The sequence below is a fragment of the Perca flavescens genome, chromosome 6, assembly GCF_004354835.1.
Source record: "Perca flavescens isolate YP-PL-M2 chromosome 6, PFLA_1.0, whole genome shotgun sequence".
Classification (NCBI taxonomy): Eukaryota; Metazoa; Chordata; class Actinopteri; order Perciformes; family Percidae; genus Perca; species Perca flavescens.
This window is the reverse complement of record NC_041336.1, coordinates 5298196-5320809: the sequence shown is the minus strand read 5'-3', so window position 1 is coordinate 5320809 and position 22614 is coordinate 5298196. Positions and strand designations below refer to the sequence as shown.

Genomic DNA, 22614 nt, shown 5'->3' with positions numbered 1-22614 from the left:
CATATTACGGGATATTACATTGTAACGGCGGGGTCTGGGGGTCATCCCTCATAAACAAATAATACATCTTTGTTAATGATTTTTTAGGGGCATTTTTAGGCTTTTCTTTGGATAGGACTGCTTAGATTTGAAAGGGGAGAGATTGGAGGGGAATGACATGCAGCAAAGGGTTGGAGTCGAACCCGCAGCTGCTGCGTCAAGTAAACCTCTATATATGGGCGCCCGCTCCACCAGGTGAGCTAACCAGGCGCCCCTCCCTCCTTCATAAAATCTTGAACTCTTTATTTTCTGCATTCTCGTAAATTTGTATGGTCACATTTATGGTGCAAATGTCTTTATTTATGTAAAGGAAATTATTCTTCTCCTCTATTGGATAAAAAAAAAAATAACATTCTGCATATTCAAACCGTCCGGCGTGTCAACGTTTTGTAGGCTTATCGATCAGCCGTTTAATGGAAAATATAATTAATAAATAGCTGGAGCCATGTTTGACTTTTTGCTTTAGCAACCTTTTTTCAAAACTTGTCTAAATCCGTCCGATGGAAACATGTCTTTTCAGGCCGGAGCAGAGCTGCCTCGCTCACAGGGGCTACGACGAGGCCACGCAGTGATGGATGTCCACGGCGGAGAAAAGAGAGACGGGCAGACAGGCCGAGATAGGCGAGCAGAGGGCAGCGGGTCGGAGAAGAAACAAGGAGCAGCGCTGCGGCTGAAAGGAGGCTCTGGTTTCACACGATTACGTTTCAGGTTCTATTTTGGGTGGGTGGGTGGGTGGGTGGGGAGGGTGTACGAGACCAGGAGAGGAGAGAGCTCGGTAACAAAGGGAGACGGATGACGGGACACAGACTGACAGAAATAAGACAGAGAGGGAATGGAAGATGGAAAAACATGACAGAAAATGACAGAAGTGATGGACAGTGAAGGGCAGTAATTGAAACGCTGGTAGAGGAGGTAACAGAAAGAAGCTCCTGGCGCAGGTGTGTTTAGGCGGTGTCCAAATCCACTTTGGCTAGTTTGACAGTGGGATAAAGGGTCCGTGCGCCGGGTGCCTGGTCCTAAAGGGTTGTACTTAGTGTCTTCATTAATCAGAGGTGTGTTTTGGGCGTAACATGCAATCAACCAATCAGAGATCATCTCCCATTCATCAACCAATCAGAGATCATCTCCCATTCTCTGCTGTTATGATGGAGGATTTGCAACGTAATATTTTTATTTGTAATCTTCTGCATGTGTGTGTGCTGCTCTGTTCTGTGTGTGTGTCTGTGTGTGTGTGTGTGTGTGTGTGTGTGTGTGTGTGTGTGTGTGTGTGTGTGTGTGTGTGTGCTGCTGTGCGTCCCTGTGCGCGCGCTGTGCACGGGCCTAGGAGCATTGTACTAATGCTCTGTTAAAATAACAATGAAATGCTGCGTTACTGACTTTAGACCAGGTTTTTGTTGGTCAATGGCACGATCACTTCCCACTGCCTCCAGATAGCAATAGACCCAGAATGCACCTGAACACACCTCCCTGTAAGACCAGCACGCCCAGAATGCACCTGAACACACCTCCCTGTAAGACCAGCACGCCCACAATGCACCTGAACACACCTCCCTGTAAGACCAGCATGCCCACAATGCACCTGAACACACCTCCCTGTAAGACCAGCACGCCCAGAATGCACCTGAACACACCATCCTGTAAGACCAGCACGCCCAGAATGCACCTGAACACACCTCCCTGTAAGACCAGCACGCCCATGGGCCACAGATGGGCGCAGGTGCATTTGTTATTTAAACGACGTGGGTGCTAGACGGGAAACTGACAACTGGGTCGGTATTAAACTAGCAAAGACTCTTGCGTCGGGCTTTGCGTTGCGTTGCGTTGCGTTGCGTTGCGTTGCGTTGCGTTGCGTTGCGTTGCGTTGCGTTGCGCCGGGTGCAAGATAGGGCCCTCAATGTGATTTTGAAAAAAATGAATACAAAGAAAAAGAAGTGTCACTCGCCCATCCCATTGTGTTCAAACTGAAAGTGAAGATTAAAGTTGGGTTGATTTCCGTTTTCACCGGTCTAGTCCTGTGTACGAGGCTAAACCAGCTGGATTTTATGCAAAGTGATGGCAACGTGAAACCTTCTGGCAAATGAAAAATGTGCATACTTTAGCAAACTGTGCCGACTGCGTGACGGCACTAAATCCAACTTGTATTGCAAGCAGTAACAAAAGGAGACGGCTGGCAGGAGACATAATAAGACAGTAATAAGACAGAGAGAGAATAGAAGATGGAAAAACATGACAAGAAATGAAAGAAGAGATTGACAGTGAAGGGCAGTAATTGAAATGCTGGCAGAGAAGGAAACAGAAAGTTAGAGGAGCAAATGAGATGTCAGTGTGATTTTGAATTAAAATAACAATGACCCTTGCTGCAGCATCACCATTTATTATAGACAACTAACGTTTCGGTCCCCTCTGGACCTTCGTCACCAGTATTTCAATCAAGAACTTGGATTTAAAATAATTCTGCAGCGGCAGGAATATGTAGACCAGAAAAATTGCACCTTGAGTTAAACAATATTTTTGAATTCAGCAACTGGGAGTGTGCCTATGTTCCCACAGCCCTATGTTCCCACATTTCTAAGATTTGTTTTCACTGAAAATTAGGCCCTATGTTCCCACATTTCCTTTGTCATAAATTTGTATCAGATTTGGTCCCCTTAACCCTAACCAATGTTGTGGGAGGATAGGGCTTAAATGAAGGGAAATGTAGGAACACAAGACCTAATTTTGAAGATGTCCTAGAAATGTGGGAACATAGGGCCTAATTTTAAGAAAAATCTTAGAAATGTGGGAACATAGGGCTGTGGGACCATAGGGCTGTGGGGACATAGGGCTGTGGGACCATTGGGATGTGGGACCATAGGGCTGTGGGACCATAGGGCTGTGGGACCATTGGCCTGTGGGACCATAGGGCTGTGGGACCATAGGGCTGTGGGAACATAGGGCTGTGGGACCATTGGGATGTGGGACCATAGGGCTGTGGGACCATAGGGCTGTGGGAACATAGGGCTGTGGGACCATTGGGATGTGGGAACATAGGGCTGTGGGACCATTGGCCTGTGGGACCATAGGGCTGTGGGAACATAGGGCTGTGGGACCATAGGGCTGTGGGACCATTGGCCTGTGGGACCATAGGGCTGTTGGACCATAGGGCTGTGGGACCATAGGGCTGTGGGACCATTGGGATGTGGGACCATAGGGCTGTGGGACCATTGGCCTGTGGGAACATAGGGCTGTGGGACCATAGGGCTGTGGGACCATAGGGCTGTGGGAACATAGGGCTGTGGGAACATAGGGCTGTGGGTCCATTGGGCTGTGGGAACAGCTTAAGGGCAGATGGCTCTGTCTTGCATCAGCGGGGGGGTTCCTACTACAGGCTACACGGCAGAAAAAGTCTGCGACCTTGTTTTAGCCTGTGGGGTTCTGAACAACATCTCGCAGGAAAACTGGGTGCCATAAATGTAGTGATGGAGCCAGATGACCCGATGCCCAGAGAGCAGAGTCCAGCACAGCCCCAACTGGGGGCTATACGAAGGAGACAGGATATTATTCCTCACTTTTAAAAGGTATAGTGTTATGTTTGGCAATGATACTCAATACAGCAACATTTTTATTTATTCTTCAGGTTTTCGTTTCTCTTTTTAGGTGTCATTAATGGCCACAAGTGAACGAAGTATTTCTGCCATTGACCGAGTTATTTCGGCTTGTTTTTCCAGCCCCCCCGCTGTCAGGGTGGCGGAGGACACGCACTCTCCCTCATCTGTTGCCTCGTTCTGACTCATGAAAAAAAACAGTAAAATAAAAGACACTCATAAACTCCGCTGTGTGTTTATTTAAATATAGGTACACCATGTAGGCCTAAGAGATTGCAATATAAGCCTGTATATTACTATTAGGGCTATAGAATACATATGTCAAGGGTGTATAAATTAAATAAACTTCAGCTGGAGTCTGATTTACTACGGCATCACTGTTGACCGCATCAGTGATCTCTTTTCATCCCGCATTCTTTCTACAGCCTTTAATACCAGTTTTCAGGCTGCCAAATAGTACACGTTTGTGCAAATGAACAGGAGATATCAGGCTTTCAATCTCCATCTCTGAAAAGTGCCGCTTCTCAGCTGGATTACGTCTCGCCATGTCGTAAATTGTAGGGGCGAGGCCTCAAAACCCAGAATATATTGGGGCGTGCTATTTAAATGACGATCGTTTCCAGCCGCCGCATTTATCAACGTACGACCATTCTTACGCTCTGATTGGTGTGATACGAACGTTTCATGAATCCCACGTGAAGCCTGTCATAAGAGGATTTCTGCGCTCATATCAGCGCTGGTTTGAGGTTGATGAATGAGGGCCAGTGTCTCCATTTACCTACTTGCGTAGCCACGGCGTCGATTTAACGCAGAAGCATGAATCACGCTTAACGCTGCACGGAGCAATTCATCAAACAAACTGAAGTGTTTCCCTCCACCACTCAAACCACAGTCTGTGTCGACGCTGGTTCCTTTAACCCGAGGACACACACGGCGACGACAGCAGAGACACTAATGGAGGAAAAACAAAGAGCTGGAGAGCAGAACAAATAAGCTGTGTACACACACACACACACACACACACACACACACACATCTGACCCTGCCGTCACCTCAAGTGATTTCATGAGGACGAAAGCTTCAGACGGTTGAGGGGACATGATGCAAAAAAATACTTATTTTTTACGTTTTGGCTCAGGTGGAAAAGTTGATTGATAAAAGCTAATTTTCTTACAAAAAGTTGAATGGAAAGTGTTTTCATGAGGACGAGAGCTACAGACAAAGGGGGACAAAACGCTAAAAACAAATACGCCCAAACCCAAGGGGAAACACTGCAAATTCAAAAAAGAAACGGAAATGTCATAAACGTTTGACTCAGGTGGAAAAGTTGATCGCTAAAAAGCTAATTTTCTCGCAAAAGTTCAATGGAAACAGAATAAGTGAATGCATAAATGTTGCCACTTTAACATGGCTCGTTTTCGTCACCAATCTTTGGACTGAACTGGGCTTCAAGTGTCGGAGGGCAGAAATGGATAGAAAGGCCATTTCCATTTAAATCAACGTAGCAGAATGGTCAGGGCAGCAGCCATTTTACCGTTCACCGCTGTGTATACCCGATGCGCAGTGCCATACGATTTAAGCTGTTGAACCAATTCGTCAATTTACCCGACGTGGTTGAGGCACAGGCTACAGCGCACCGCAACTCCACCACGCACCTTGTGCCACAAGTGTACAGCGCACTGGATGGGACTCGTATCCCGATGCTTCCCCCGTCCAATGGATACCAGGACTATAGTCACGTGACATACATGTTGGCTACGTCACAACTTATTCGGCAAAGCTGTTTCCATCCTTCTACTTGGAATGACCTACAGAAAACACTCAAACTACAGTGTCTAATTTCCTTAAACAATTTTAAAGGTTATGTTAAAACCATAGAACATGAGTCCATCAACACGTGTGAATGTTTTAACTAATGGTACTTTTATTTAATTGAAATGCACTTGAGATGTCTTTGCCTCTTTTGTGATTGTTTTGTGATTGCAAATTGTTGTTTTATGTAACATACTTGTTCTGCTATCTTGGCCAGGTCTCTCTTGAAAAAGAGATTTTATATCTCAATGAGACTAAGCTGGTTAAATAAAGGTTAAATAAAAAATCTCCCATTTGGCGTATTGACTCTTTTTTGAAAAAAGGCCAAAAACCACCTCAAGCGAGCGTAAAAACTTTTTCCGAATTTTGCCGTTTCCATCAACATTTTCTAACGCGATACACGTTGGTGGAAAACGCGGCTAGTGTTGGCAGTTCTCAGTTGTGAAATACACTCAGCTGTTACACAACAAACACACCTCCGACAGCACTAACTGTGCAAACATTCGTGATTTAGAAGGCATCTGAAGGAGGGGGTTTCCTGTCCTCACACAGAACCACGTGCCTCCCCAGCTGCCTCTGATTAACAGGCCGTTTGGACGAGCCACAGCGTCAGGAGACAGTGGAAACAATCCCTGTGACATCTCCTCCGGAAATGTGCTTCCAGGGAAGCCAGAGGCACAGAGCCCAACGGATCTCTGCAGACGACGAGGCCGAGAGCGCTGTCCTTCTTTTTCTCTCCGTCTTCCTCTCCGGGGATCCTGAAGAGAAACGGAGGGGGGGAACATCTGCTCTTCCACAAGAAGCCAAATGAACCGGCCGAGCTGATGTAATGCCTTCACCAGCCTCGGTGATGTGAAGCAGACGGCGCACAGGTTTTACAGCCGCCACTCAGAATCCGAATCCGAAAAGGAGTTCATTGCCACAATAAGTTACACTTGCGTGGAATTTGCCTCGGTGAATGGTGCATACATTCAAAATGGTGAATGGTGCACGCACAAAAGAGAAGAGATAGACTTCTCTGCATAGTCTGTCTGCCTCTCCTCCCTCTCCACCACTTCACCTACCTCTTATAACAACAGTTATGGACTGACACTGTCCACTGGCCCACTGTTTACTGCTTACACTGTTTACACTGTAGCCCGCTGGCAAAATCCGGCAGATTTAGATCCGGCCCATGTATCAATTCCAAACCAAAAACCCAGGAAAGTGGTTTTTAAACTGCAATTACCTGGCATTTAAAGCCGACTCTGAGACTCAGAAATCCCCCCAGAAACAGATAGAGAGTTTTCATATTCAGGCTGAGAAACAGGTTGTTGTTAAAAAAATGAACCAATGTTTTGCTTGATTTCCTAAATTCTATTAAACGTACAAAAATGTCGGATAAAGCAACAAATTGACAAAAAGGTGAGAAATATCTGAGAAAGCCAGAAAAAAAGTCAAAACAAAAATGAGGGAAAAAGCTACCAAAATGTTAAAAAAAAAGAAGAAGTGAGATGCAGTAACAAAAGCACATTAATAAACCCTCCATGTCTGGCCCTTGGTGTGATTCTCTCTTTCTAGTGTGGCCCTCTGGGAAAATGAGTTTGACACCCCTGCTGTAGCCCATATGCACAACCCCTCCCTCCCTCCTTCCCCCAGCCTGGATTGAGGTCTAACTTAATTCTTGAACAATGGCTGTAACCCTATTACTTCAAACCTCTAATATTGTCTGTTGATGTGTGTCTATCCTACTGTCTACTTTATTCCCTTATGATGCCCATATTTAATGCTTTCTTTGTTTTTAAACTTGATCCTTGCACTTCTATAGTTTTTATATTACTATGTCTACATTATTCTAAAATATTGTCCATATTTAATGCTGGTCTCTAGACTATCCTTTCACTGTTGGACTTACAGTGCTGCTCATAAGTTTATGAACCCATTCTAAAGTTGACTAAAAAGAGGAATTAAAAAAAACATCTTTTAGAAATTGATCTTAATGCCTTAATTTAAAAAAATTAGGAAAAATCCAACCTTTACGGACACCAATTTTCTTTGTGAATGAATAATGTATCATAAATAAATAAATGTTCTTCCTTAAAATAAAAGGGGCATAAGTAAGTACACCCCTATGTTAAATTCCCAGAGGCAGGCAGATGTTTATTATTAAAGGCCAGTTATTTGATGGATCCAGGATACTATGCATCCTGATAAAGTTCCCTTGGCCTTTGGAATTAAAATAGCCCCCCCCCACATACTCACATACCCTTCACCATACCCCCACATCATCACCTACCCTTCACCATACCCCCACATCGTCACATACCCTTCACCATACCCCCACATCATCACCTACCCTTCACCATACCCCCACATCGTCACATACCCTTCACCATACCTAGAGATTGGCATGGTTTTATTTCAGTTAGTCTAATAGCTGGTTTGATTTGCATTGAGAGATGATCTTATGGAAAGTAAAAGAGTGAGATCCTTTTTGTTTAACCAGGGACAGCTCTGAAAAAATGCCAAAATCACCAGACTCCATTTTGTGCTATTTAAATGAACAAACTTTAAGGTATCAGTCAGGATTATTTTCAGATTTATTGAAATGTATCCCTCCCTGCAGATCCAGCCTAATCTGCTCCATGAGAGCAAGAATACGGTCCTGACAGATGGACGGACAGACGGAGTGAGACCGACTCCGAGTCCCTCAGCCGACTTGTTTCCAACCAAACTGGAAATCTAAACTGGAAGCATAATGAAAGCCAGATGAGGCCACAGAGTCAATTCTCACCGTGTAAAATACAGATGTTTGTATTTTTATTCATTCTGCAGGCTTCAACAATCAGGGTTTCTCGATGGCCCGGGGAAAGTAAAAAGCCACGTCGGGCGAGCTAATAAAACAACCCAGTTGCCCGTTTGACGCTTCTTTTAAGGTTTTTAAACCCTTTTTTTAAGTGGGTACTTTGGGGTACTTTCCATAAAATCAAATCAAACCGCAAAATGTGATGATGTGGGGGTATGGTGAAGGGTATGTGATGATGGGCGGGTATGGTGAAGGGTATGTGATGATGGGGGGGTATGGTGAAGGGTATGTGATGATGGGCGGGTATGGTGAAGGGTATGTGATGATGGGCGGGTATGGTGAAGGGTATGTGATGATCGGGGGGTATGGTGAAGGGTATGTGATGATGGGCGGGTATGGTGAAGGGTATGTGATGATGTGGGGGTATGGTGAAGGGTATATGATGATGTGGGGGTATGGTGAAGGGTATGTGATGATGTGGGGGTATGGTGAAGGGTATGTGATGATGGGGGGGGTATGGTGAAGGGTATATGATGATGTGGGGGGTATGGTGAAGGGTATGTGATGATGGGGGGGGTATGGTGAAGGGTATGTGATGATGTGGGGGGGCTATTTTAATTGCAAAGGCCAAGGGAACTTTATCAGGATGCATAGTATCCTGATCCATGAAATAACTGGCCTTTAATAATAAACATCTGCCTGCCTCTATGGGAATCTAACATAGGGGTGGACTGACTTTAGTTGCCAGCGGTTTAGACATTAATGTCTGTGTGTTGAGTTATTTTGAGGGGACAGCACATTTACACTGTTATACTTAATACTTTACATTGTAGCAAAGTGCCATTTCTTCAGTGTTGTCCCATTAAAAGATATAAAGAAATATTTACTAAAATATGTAATATGTATATATTTGACAGATACTGTATATATATATTTACTCAATCAAATTCAAAAGGGCTTTATTAGCATGTGAAAGGGTAGATTATATTACTAAAGCAAGTGTAAATGAGCCCGTTGCCGTACTGCGACGTCACCGACAGGCGCAGAGCTGCGAGCAGTTCTGACCACCCGATCCCCTCTGGTACCTACACCGGCGCCCCTAGCATTGGCCTGTACTGCCTGAATTAACTTTGTTTTAGCGAAGCTGCTGACATCATCGGGTGTGTTTTTTTTTTTTATGAATCAACCAGTGATGGATGACGCTGTCATCCAGCTCTCCTTTCTTCTGACAGCGGAGGGGTTTGGGTGGAGGTCAGAGGGCAGGACTATATAGATAAATGGATACTTCTGGAGGTGAAAAATGATGTATGGCTCTCTGCAGAACTCTTTACTGTAACGAGACACAGACCTCTGCGTAGGGAGAGAGGCGCGCCGACAGACAAATCATCCTGCCGGGGGGGACTTTTAAAGCCCAGATCAGACCAAAGATTCTGGACGAGACGAGTTGGAACGTGCAACTTCCTTCATGGCGTCGGTCTGCAGCGTTCTGAAAGCTGCCAGTTCACACCAATTAGACGAGACGGTTGTATCATCTGCATAGCAACGAGTCTTCGTTCTTCCGTTCTAACTCAAAATAGGAATCAAAAACTCCCAAAGGAGCGACGAAAAAGGTCCGAAAAAAGCAACAAAAAATGTTGAAACTGCGAGAAAAACCTCTAAAAAAACATAACACAAACTTCGGAGAAAAAAAGCCCAGAATGGATTATATTGGTGGAAAATGATGCTAATGCTCACGTTACTGTATTGTGTCAACAGTTAACGTCATTTAACCCTTGAGTTGTCTTCCCGTCCGCCATGAAAAAAAAACCTTTTGTTGTTTAAGTTGTTTTTTAAAAAAATAAATAAAAATGTTCAACGTTTTTGTCAACTTCTTACAACATTTTTATGGCTTTTTCCCCGACGTTTTTTAAAGATTGTTTTTTTGTGGCATTTTAGGCCTTTATTTTGACAGGACAGCTGAAGAAATGAAAGGGCAGAGAGAGAGAAAAGGGGGTAATGGCATGCAGCAAAGGGCCGCAGGTCGGAGTTGAACCCGGGGCTGCTGCGTCGAGGAGTAAACCTCTATATATATATATATATATATATATATATATATATATATATGGCGCATGTTCTACCAAGTGAGCTAACCGGGCGCCCTTTTCCTGATGTTTTTGTGACTTTTTCAATGTTTTGAGCACTTTATTTTGACCTTTTTGGCGCTTTTTCTAATGTTTGTAGGCCTTCTTTGTGTTTTTGTTCCTTTTCCTAACGTTTCGTCTTATTTATTTATTTTTTTAATTTTCTTACATTTTCAGCGCTTATTTTGACCTTTGAAAAGGAGTCAAATTTGACCCGAGGACAACATGAGGGTTAATATTGTATTAAGAGAGCCCTCGTCGTCACTGCGTCCGGAGCTTAGCGCCACCCAAGACGACTGTGATTGATTTAAAGAAATGCAAAACAGTGTTTCTTTCTCCTATCTCAGAATGCATCTGTGGTGTAGCCAGACCATTACTCAACATGCGCTGTGGAGATAAGAGCCGGCAATGTGAGACTAGTAGTTAATTTGACTAATTATCCAACCGATTATTTACCTAACTCCTCAGAAACATTGTTAGCTTATCTGCACATTCCCAGCATGTCTTGCACTAAGGTGAAACAACCATCGGTGCGCTGCTTTTGCTGGTTCGTCGCACCGCGGCGGAAACAGTTCCCTAAATGTAGACCTTGAGACCTTCTCTGTGTCCAACAGCTGCGGAAGAATGGCTTTTTATTTCCTGCCGGGCTCGTATCAGAGCAGAACATGCTGTACATTCTCGAGAGGTTGCATAGAAAAGTGGCCTCGGCCTCGGCCGCAGCGTTACAGATAGGAGCTTTCAGATAAGTTCTCTAAAGAGGGAAATACTACACAATGAGAGCGACAGAAGCCAGGCGGCAAGAGAAAGGTTCAAGGTCCAGATTTATCACAGAGTCACAGAGTCACAAGTCAGAGGTAGACACAAATGTCCCAGAGGTTTGTTAAATACACGCCCAGATCGTACAAGTTAAAGAATAGTAGTACTGAAGGATTTTTTTTTGTGTGTAAGAGAGTGCGCTGTGTGAACACCGCATGTGTGTGTGTGTGTGTGAGAGTGTGTGTGCCGCGTGTGTGTGCAATGTGTGTGTGTGTGTGTGTGCGCAATGTGCGACATAATGACAATTGAGTTGCGAGTATGGTTACAGTTTTTAAAAACTTCACGCAGACATCGTTTGCTGCGATATGATATTAAAAACACGGTGCTGTTGACGTTACACTTCCTCTGAGACAAGCAGCAGGCTCAACAGTGTGCAGCTGTGCCCTGGTGACTGACTGACAGGCTGAGGCTGTAAGGCAAGGCAACTTTATTCCTACAGCAGCTTTCACCAACAAGGCAACTCAAAGTGCTTTACATGAAACATTAAAGAGCAATTAAAAACGGTCATGATGAAAATACAACAGGCTAAACAAGTTACAGTGAGTAAGAAATGAATAATTATTCAATTTAATAGGTTGTTGGGATGGGTTTGGGAGGAGAGAGGGAGGGGTTTTATTTTTATTTTTGTTTAATTTCTTTAGAGTGTAACATATTCTAATAAAATAACATAATGTTCTAAGTACATAGGATTAATAGGTTTGGAATTATTTTTACAACTGAAATAATTGTTTTGTAATTACAGAGGGAAAGTACTGAAAAAAACGTACCATAATTTCAGGTATCGGTACCAATATTGGTTCAGATGCGAAAGGTACCCAACCCTAAGGGTAGTAGCCTAAACAATACATGTTTAATTTTAAGGTGAATTCATTGTAGTTTTTAAATATTTTGTTTACTGTCATGACAGCGATGGTGCCTTCTATGTTGAATCTTCAAAAGTGACACTGAATTTGAAACAGCACATTGTAATTTCTGCATCTATTATCAAGGTATTTATTAGTAATACAGTGGAAATTAGTAAAAATGTGAATATTTGGTTAGCATGTTGATTTACGGTGTGTGCCCCTAAATTTTCTGGTTGCGCCCCTAACATTTTCAGTAGGGGGCCACTGTGCTGTGTCTGGAGCCCTGAGAGCATCTCGATTGGTTGGGGTTAGGCATTGACCTCGAGTGGTTAAGGTTAGTATAAGCCAATTGGTCAGGGGATAGGACCTGTACATGTAAGCATGGACGCCTGGCCTATAGCAACAATGACGCAGTGATTAGTGACAATTCTCTCCGACCAATCAGGAGTCCGCAGGTTTTGACGTCACCTTTTGGTATCGCCTCAGCTTGCTTGGAACCTTGGAAAAGTACCCAGGGACTATTTTATCATAATGGAAAACCAAAAGAGGCGAGCTGGTACCATGTAATGGAAAAACACCATAAGCTGTCCTATCACTTAACCCTTATGTTGTCTTCCATTGGACCATGCACTTGTCGTCCTCCCAAAACAAAAAAATCCACACTTTTTCTGACGTTTTTGTCCCTTTTTTCGACACTTTTTGCGCTTTTTTTCAATGTTTTTGGTGCTTTTGTTGTTGCCATTTTACACTTCCTTTCACTGCCATGTATAAACACCAACTTATTACTAGTTTTACACGTATTTTTTGGAATTCATGGTCAAAAAAAAAACCTCATTTATAGGATATTAATGAATGAATTAGACTAATATTAAAGGAAGGATAATCACAGGCTGGAGTATATGTCAACATTCAGTCAGGACACTGTTTCGAAACATTTCAATTTCTTTTTCAAATGCAAAATAATGTAACAAAACACCCCAAATTCAATGAAAATAGAGATCCGATCTGTCGTTGTAATTGCGAAGCGCGTTGTGTGGAATCATCCGTCCGTGTTATTTTGGTTAATTCAAATTAGGAAGTTGAAGAGAAACCCATATTTCTGATATAGACATTTAGAAAATGGGTCAAATTTGACCCAAAGACAACTAAAGAGTTAAGGGGCGGAAATGCCCCCCCAAAAAATAAAAAAAATAAAAGCATTAAAAACTTGACACAATATCCCTTTTATCGTAAATTTTGAAGAGATATGAAATGTGTAATTTGCGATTAATGGCGAGTTAACTATGGACAATCATTTAAGTCGATTGAGAGCACTAATTGTTATAACACAGCATAATAAAATGATTATTTTCTCTGTGTTATACAGTAATGGTGGGTGTCTCCCACAGGAGCTGAGCAGGACACACAGACAGCATCACCGCGTGTCCTCGCGTTATAATAATAACCTCAGAAGCATCCCGTAATGAGCTTGACCTCCGTGTCAGCAGCCATTTCATCCGAGTGGGTGTCACAGTGCTCAGGCCGCGAGCAGGCAATTTGGAGAGGCTCTCTTCACAGCAGCTTCTTCACGGGTTTTTCATATCTCCAGCGTTAATTTAGCTCTGAGTGTAAATGATCCCTCTCAGTGAACCCATAACAGATACGTGTGTGTGCTTTGTAACGCAGCTGGAGGGAATCAAACTCTGGTATTTGACAGTTGTGCTGATGGGAAACACCAGCGGTTACATCACTAATAAAGACAAGTGTGGTGTGTGTGCTGCGTGTGTGTGTGTGTGTGTGTGTGTGTGTGTGTGTGTGTGTGTGTGTTCTCGCTTAACTATGTTAAATGCATTATGTCAATGATGGTCCCCACAAAGATAGTGAATAATGTGTGGTTGTGTGTGTGTGTGTGTTTGTGTGTGTGTGAAAACCTTCCTCAGCACACACAGACACGCAAACACACACACACACAGTTACTGATAAGGGACAAACTGGAGCACATTTTAGCTGATTGTTGTGGAACAGAAGGTGTTTAGCCTAGCTTAGCACAAAGAATCGGCACGGGGGGAAATGGCTAGCTTTACTGCTCACTTTGTGGAACAGAGCTAAGCTAGCTAGCTAGCGAGGGGACGTATAATGTGTGAGACGAGATGTAGTTTACTGAGCCAACAATCCCAGAACAAAAACAAAAAATGCAACATTTCTGCACGTTTTAATGCTCAAAGAACTCTTTACTGCTTTACATTGCACCAACTGCTAACTCTCGGAGCTACGGGCCCGTACGTCAGCAAACAGAGGACAGGACGCATTCAAAATGTACTTCCTATTTTTGCGATGAAGCCACAACATGGTCAATTTAATAAATTCATTCCTGATCAATCCCATATGACGGTTCCAACAAGTCCTCCAAATGATATAGGTTGTTGGTTCCCACCCTAAAATACAGCCCGTAGGAGCATATTACATTACAGTTAATTCATTTTTTATCCAAAGCGACTTAGTTTCATACACGGATGTCGCAGCATCAGGAGTAATTCAGGGTTCAGTGTCTTGCCCAAGGGCACATCGAAATGTACCTAACATGTATGGAACCGCCGACCTTGCGATTGGGAGATGCAAGGAGGTCCAATGGGGTTCAACACTGTACGCTCACATTCAAGGGTGTAACTTTGGGTTCAACAATGGGTGGGGGGGTTAAGATCTCCACTTCTGAGCAAAATGTTAATTTTGAGCCTATCAAACACTTTATTTTTCTGCATTCTGGCAAATTTTTCTGCAACAATTTCTGCTTTTTCTGCATCAAGTTATGGTGCAAATGTCTTTATTTATGTTAAGGGAATTGTCATATGTTTTTTGGGGTGGGGTTGCACTGGTCAGTTTTGGCTGACTGGGTGCAAGCCTTTGGCCAGACAACGGCTATGCCACCAAACCTGCCTTCTGGCTCAGTTCTCTTTTTTTCATCACAACGGTGCGGTAAAGCAAATGTAATACCGCGCCCGGATGGTTAGATACATGATGGGCTAATGTAGAAAAACGTGAATTTTTTATTTATGACTGGATGTAACTTTTGATACTTTGCGGTAAAAGTGGCTCTCCTATTGACTTAGTCCTTACAGTGTGGCTCCAATGGAAAAAATAGTGACTAGCACTGCTTTAAGGGGTGAACGCTACGAAGGAGAATAAGCAGCGGTGAAAAGGAACGTCCCCCTTTTGGGATCAACATAAAGATTATTAAATCGCACAAAAATGATAAAAAAAAATGCACTGACCATGGAAGGTTCGATTCCACATCCTCTTGGTGACGACTTTGCCCAGAGGCCGCCCGGCGAGCATGGACATGGTCTCGTTCAGAGCGTGAGTGTAGAGCATCAGACCGTCGTAAAAGCCTCCGGCTATGATGTTCATCTGGAGGGAGGAAAGACACAGGAGGGTTCAAAGATTCAGCAGGACACAGGAAATGAACAAACCAATCCGTTAAATAACAGAAAAGGCACTGGCAGCTCGTTAACCGCACTTTGTCCCGTAATTTAAAAAGGAAAATGATGTGTGTAGGTTACCTACGGTTAAAATACACAACATTTTTAAAAAAAACTTCAAAAATGCCGAAAAAAGTGAAAAAAAACAGCAGCGGAAACATTGAAAGAAAAACGCCAACGAGGTCAAAAAAAAAAAAAGACAAATACATTGATAAATGTGTTTGTGTTGTGTGTGTCTTTTAATCTTTAACACTCCAGAAATATACTTCAGCATATGATCTATAGCTAAAATTAGCATATTGAATGCATATTGCACAATACATGCACACAGTGGCAGTTCTATCTATTGTTGTATTTCCGCTGTCATCAGAGGGAATCCCTGGAATTTTTGGGTCTTTGTAAATTATAGTGTGGTCTAGACCTACTCTATCTGTAAAGTGTCCTGAAATAATTCCTGTTATGATTTGACACTATATAAAAAATTGAAATTGAAATAGGTAACATGAAATCCAAAATGTTTCCCCACACACCAGACTATATACGACGCAGGTGCATCCTCCAGCTCCGGGCAGCCTTCCTTATCTCTCCCACTTGACATTTCTACACGTGACGTGACCTGCAGCACTGCACGCCACACGCCACTTGAGGAGCGGTTGGCTCGGCTCGGCGCCTCTCAAAATCTGACGAAAATCTTTTAAACTGACCTTTGTCCATCAAAAAAAAAACAGACAGATTCGGCAACTGCACGGCCTATTTGGCGCGTGCGTGCGCCACCACGCATCTCACCAGCGAGTCCTCGATGGTGTAGTTGAACATCTTCCTGGCGTCGGTCTTCAGGTTTTTGACAAACTCTCTGTACTCGGGGTTCTGAGGCTCTCGGTACGTCAGGATCTTCACACTCTGAAATCAGCAGGAGACAGATATTAAAATAATAACCTCCGCTGTCCCGATGAACACACACAAACCACCAATCCAATCCAATCCACTTTATTTCTATAGCACATTTTACAAACATAAAGATTCCAAAGTGCTGCACAGAAGACTCAGAACATACAACCAATTCATAAATACAATATATAAAATATAGAAAGAATAAAAGAAAGAATAAACACCACAGTGGACCACATAACTCACACAGAATTAAAAGCTAAAGAATAAAAGTGTGTCTTTAGACGTGCCTTAAAACACTCGACTGTAGGGGCAGTTTCGGACATGGAGGGGCAGGACATTCCAGAGTTTAGGTCCAACCACAGAAAAGGCTCTGTCCCCCCCCAAGTCTTAAGTCTTGACTTGGGGACCACAAGCTGGAGCTGGCCCTCTGACCTCAGTGTCCGCGCTGGCGTATAAATTTGGATGAGGTCCGAAATATATGTTGGGGCCAGTCCATTCACAGCTTTAAAAACAAACAATAAAATCTTGAAATCAATCCTAAAACTAACAGGGAGCCAATGAGGCAAGAATTGGAGTTGCGCGCTTTTTGGTTCCTGTTAAAAGTCGGGCTGCAGAGTTTTGGACTAGCTGTAAGCGTGAGAGTGAGTTTTGATTTAAACCGATATAAAGTGCATTACAATAGTCCAAACGAGAAGAAATAAAAGCATGTATAGCTTGTTCAAAACTGCTAAAAGACAAGACTTTGGCACCAAGTGAATGTTTTATATGTTCTAATGTGTACGACTTCTAGTAGACAACAAAGGAAACAGAATGAAGGGGAATTAAACCGGTAGAAACTGTTCCCTTGTATTCTTTGATTGCGTTTTGGAAGGGAAACAGGAAGAGGAGTTGTTGCTCTGTGATATCATCAATAAATTATTCTGCAAGTTTGATTGATGGTTTCGGCGGGGGGCTCCACACAGCACTTTCGCCATAGCCTACGTTAAGTGGCCGGAAGTTTATACTTGTGAAGAACCTGTACAAATACATACAGCATATTATTCTTTGAGGTGAGAGTCAGCTGTGGCTGTGACTATTTCCTGAGGAATTTAAACGATGAAAAAGGTCTCCCTGAAGCTAATGAATCCAGCTGTATCTGAATTCCTTTCCTGTGAGAAAGCGGCCGAATGTTGCTTCACTCTGTCAACCTGTTGTCTCTCTAAACATGCAGTTGTTATTTAAGAGCAGCTCCTCTGTTGTCTTTTGTCCCGGTGACCAGCGATCCACTTCGCAGCCAGGCTCATCCTTCATCTTGCTCAATCTTTATTTACCAAAGACAGGCAGCAGCTCATTCGCCCTGCTGCACTCTCTGCTGCAACTGCAGAGCAACTTCTGGCTAAGGGTGGAACCATAACATATACATAACCATAACACCAGATACTGACAGTTTTTTGGTTTCCGGACCCCCCCAATACAGTAAAATTGTACATTTTAGAGTGGCCTTTTATCGAGGCCAGCCTAACACATTAATAATGCCGTCTAATCAGTATCGTGATACGCCACACCTGTGAGGTGGATGGATGGATTATCTCGGCAAAAGGAGAAGTGCAGATTTGTGAATAATATTTGAGAGAAATAGTCCTTTATTGTACAGTACAGGCCAAACGTTTGGACACACCTTCTCATTCAATGCGTTTCCTTTTTATTTTCATGACTATTTACATTGTAGATTCTCACTGAAGGCATCAAAACTATGAATGAACACATATGGAATTATGTACTTAACAAAAAAGTGTGAAATAACTGAAAACATGTCTTATATTTTAGATTCTTCAAAGTAGCCACCCTTTGCTTTTTTATTAATAAGGGAAAACATTCCACTAATTAACCCTGACAAGGCACACCTGTGAAGTGAAAACCATTTCAGGTGACTGTGACTTTGTTAAGTACATAATTCCATATGTGTTCATTCATAGTTTTGATGCCTTCAGTGAGAATCTACAATGTAAATAGTCATGAAAATAAAGAAACGCACTGAATGAGAAGGTGTGTCCAAACTTTTGGCCTGTACTGTATATAGAAGAAGTCTAAGATCTTTGAGTTCAGCTCATTGTATAGACCAGTCCCTCCAGAAAAACGTGATTATGCGATCGCATAATTCAATGCTCAATCAGCCAATATTTTTTCAAATACGCTGCACTTTCGCCGCATAAATTGACGATTGCATGATTTCATAATCCCCGCATTTTCGTAGCAAAAAAGTCACATGATATATCTTAGCAGAAAGTTGAAAAATGTTGTGTTTACTTCACACAAGAGCAGCCATTTCCCCTTGTTGCCATGGGAATGTTATGAAGTGACAGGATTACGCGACGTGAACATCATCGAAAAGCAGGGTGTTGGAGAGGGTGTTTCCTCTTTTTCATCAAACAGCAGTTTCTGCAAGTTCCCGCAATTTCATCGCATACAATTGCATAAAATATCCCACATATTCCATCGCATTCTTTAAGAAAACGTGCCGCATAATCAAGGATTTTTGCCCCGCAACAATCACAAAAAAACTCAGCATTTTTCTGGAAGGACTGTATATCGATTAAAAGGATTTAGGGATCTGTGAATGTCCAGTATGAATAAAAGGAATGATTATAGCATAGTTTTATTGTTAATTTCAGAATCTTGTGAATCTGTCCTTTAATCTTATGTATGAAGGGAAAGGGTTGGGTCAGAAAGGATCTTTGTTGTGAGGCTGTACAGCCCATTTAGTAGGGCTGCTCCTTCTTAGTCGATTAGTCGACTAATCTGTCGTTTTGGTCTTAGTCATCTCAGATTTCTTTAGTCGATTAGTCATGTTTGATGCTTTTTTTTCATGCTGAATGACTTATTTCCAAGAAACGTACGAGCACATCTCTGGTAAACACAAGAATTAAAGTGGTGCTTTTCCATGACTCTTTGCGGAGAAACTCAGATTTTCAGATCTGTCGATTAAATCAACTAATCGATTAGTTAATACAATTGAATGATTGTTAGTCGACTAAGAATTTCTTCAATCGAACACAGCCCTACCATATAGTGTATGATATTTGCTTAACCTGACTACAGTTAAAAGGAACTAGAGTCAGATTCATGCAGAGAATTGATTTGTGTGTGTGTGTGGGAGAGGGGGGTGGGGGGGGGAGATAAACTGTGTACCTGGAAGGCATCCCTGGCGACGGCGTCATCCTTGTCCCCACGGGCCCACGGCTGTCCGTGTTTGGAGTTCAGACTTTCTCCGAACACGTCGATGTAGAAGAAGACGTACTGCTCGTGAGGAAGATCAGCCTGCCGGAACTCAACCATCAACTTCCTGAAGACGTCCGGGGAGCAGCATACGAACATCACTGTGAAATAAAAGGAGAGAGAGAGAGAGACATTAGCCTGGTCCTACCAGACTCTGGTACACTAGCCTGGTCCTACCAGACTCTGGTACATTAGCCTGGTCCCACCAGACTCTGGTACACTAGCCTGGTCCTACCAGACTCTGGTACACTAGCCTGGTCCTACCAGACTCTGGTACATTAGCCTGGTCCCACCAGACTCTGGTACACTAGCTTGGTCCTACCAGACTCTGGTACATTAGCCTGGTCCCACCAGACTCTGGAACACTAGCTTGGTCCTACCAGACTCTGGTACATTAACCTGGTCCTACCAGACTCTGGTACATTAGCCTGGTCCTACCAGACTCTGGTACATTAGCCTGGTCCCACCAGACTCTGGTACACTAGCCTGGTCCTACCAGACTCTGGTACATTAGCCTGGTCCCACCAGACTCTGGTACACTAGCTTGGTCCTACCAGACTCTGGTACATTAGCCTGGTCCTACCAGACTCTGGTACATTAGCCTGGTCCCACCAGACTCTGGTACACTAGCTTGGTCCTACCAGACTCTGGTACATTAGCCTGGTCCTACCAGACTCTGGTACATTAGCCTGGTCCTACCAGACTCTGGTACATTAGCCTGGTCCCACCAGACTCTGGTACACTAGCTTGGTCCTACCAGACTCTGGTACATTAGCCTGGTCCTACCAGACTCTGGTCCACTAGCCTGGTCCTACCAGACTCTGGTACACTAGCCTGGTCCTACCAGACTCTGGTACATTAGCCTGGTCCCACCAGACTCTGGTACACTAGCTTGGTCCTACCAGACTCTGGTACATTAGCCTGGTCCTACCAGACTCTGGTCCACTAGCCTGGTCCTACCAGACTCTGGTCCACTAGCCTGGTCCTACCAGACTCTGGTACACTAGCCTGGTCCTATCAGACTCTGGTCCACTATCCTGGTCCTACCAGACTCTGGTCCATTAGCCTGGTCCTACCAGACTCTGGTCCACTAGCCTGGTCCTACCAGACTCTGGTCCTCTAGCCTGGTCCTACCAGACTCTGGTCCATTTCATTTGTCCAGAGAGTCTTGCCTCTCTCCATTGACAAGTGTTAACTTCCTTAAAGGCGGGTACTCTGTTGAAGTTTAAAACTATTGGATCTGCCCAGAGCCACTCTGGATCTGCCAGAACCAATCGCTAACGTTTGGTCGTGACCACGGCTTAGCATCGCTAGCGTTAGCCTTAGCCAGCTCCTTCACCACTAACGGAGCGAGCTGGAGAATCAAACTGTTCCTGAACCCCTTTGGGAGGACGACCACGACATCATGGCCCCCCAACACAACTCAGCAGAGATTGGTCTTGCTCGGGGTTTAACTTCTGGATATTCGGCGGTGTTGCCACAACAGACCGAATGGCTTCGCTCGCATCTTTCTCCGCCGCCATTACGGAACTACAACTCAGACTAGCGCACGTCATGACCTCAACGTCATCGTTCTGAGCCACTCCCTCTTGTCGCTGATTGGACCGGTAAATATTTGACCGGAGAAAACCCAAGAATGTACCGTAAACCCAGACCGATTACTGAAGGAAAATGAAAATTGAGCGGAAGTATGTAGGAGGGCGGAGCCAGGCTACAATCTTATAGCATGTAAAGAAAAATTTATAATAGAACATTGAAAAACGTAGGAATAAAATGTCAAAAACATCAAAAAAAGTGACAAAAAACTTGGAAAAAAGTGACAAAAACATCCAGAAAAGTGGCAAAACTTGTCGGGAAAATCTTCAATAATGTCAGGAAAAGGGACAAAAACATCAAAAAAGCGCAGAGGATATTGACAGAAACAGAAAAAGACGACCAAAACGTGGGAATTTCTTTTACATTTTGACCCAGTGAAAGTCTTGTGTTTTCTCCTTAACTTCTTCAGGACATGAACACCTGTTTCCTGGGTGAAAGTCTTGTGTTTTCTCCTCAACTTCTTCAGGACATGAACACCTGTTTCCTGGGTGAAAGTCTTGTGTTTTCTCCTTAACTTAAACACAGAGCTTTCAATCCGCTCCCCCGGCTTGAAAGCCCTGTGTTTTAGGAGCCAAACATCCCCCCCGACCTCCTCCCTACGTGGATCTTCACGATCTTACACAGCGGCGGTCAATGTGCTGCTGACAGTAGTAAATATGTAGAATACACACCAATTACAGTACTTTACTTTTCAGAGATATATGTACAAATGGTTCATAAGAACAGCCTGTCAGCTTAAATGACTAAATGCTTTTTCCCCTCCAGATTTTTGTGTTTCATCATCGTGGCACAGCTCTTTATAACTTAGGGCAAAACTTTTAAATATACTGTAAAAGAAATTTTTTAAATCAAAAGCAGCAACTTTTGTGCCCAAATAAAAAAAAAAAAAGCATTCCACAAGATGTATTCAGTGTTGAGAAATAAAACAAGTGTTTTTGCTTCTGTGGCTGCTTCTCTTTCTTCTATGACTACCTTTACAATGCTATGTTTTAGTTTAAAAATGAATATTGTGCGTGTGCATGTATGGGATTCACAGACGAATGTGTGTGTGTGTGTGTGTGTTTTGTTCTGAAAGGCCTCTCTAAGAGCATCAGCTGTTTAGTTACATTGACAGAAATCCATTAGCCTAAGCCTGTGATTCTTCAGTAGCTGATCTATTTTGTATAGAGACTCCGACAGAATCAATAAGCCTTTGATGGAGTTTATCGGTAAAAAGACACGTGAGGCATTCAGGTTACACTCAGGATGCTCTGGAGAAAACAGCTTTTGTGCCTTGGCTGTTACTAAAACATGTTCCCTTTGTTTCAGATGTTAAAGAACACTCACTGAAACATCACTTGTTTTATTTTTTTAAGGTAATGCATCATTGGTGGAGATTGATGTTGAGCTTTCCATTTAGTCATGGTATTATAAAAG

The 22614-nt window shown here is 43.3% G+C and overlaps 1 protein-coding gene across 2 annotated transcripts in view; it reads right to left on the bottom strand.

The window, feature by feature from the left end:
• Positions 1 to 22614, bottom strand: part of LOC114557964 (atrial natriuretic peptide receptor 1) — a 124663-nt gene that overhangs the window by 42863 nt on the left and 59186 nt on the right. For both annotated transcript variants that reach the window (XM_028581734.1, XM_028581735.1), the window contains 3 exons: positions 19516 to 19703; positions 16243 to 16356; positions 15250 to 15385 (listed from right to left, as the gene is read on the bottom strand). In XM_028581734.1, the coding sequence (XP_028437535.1) occupies positions 15250 to 15385; positions 16243 to 16356; positions 19516 to 19703 (438 nt within the window). The remainder of the gene's footprint in view (positions 1 to 15249; positions 15386 to 16242; positions 16357 to 19515; positions 19704 to 22614) is intronic.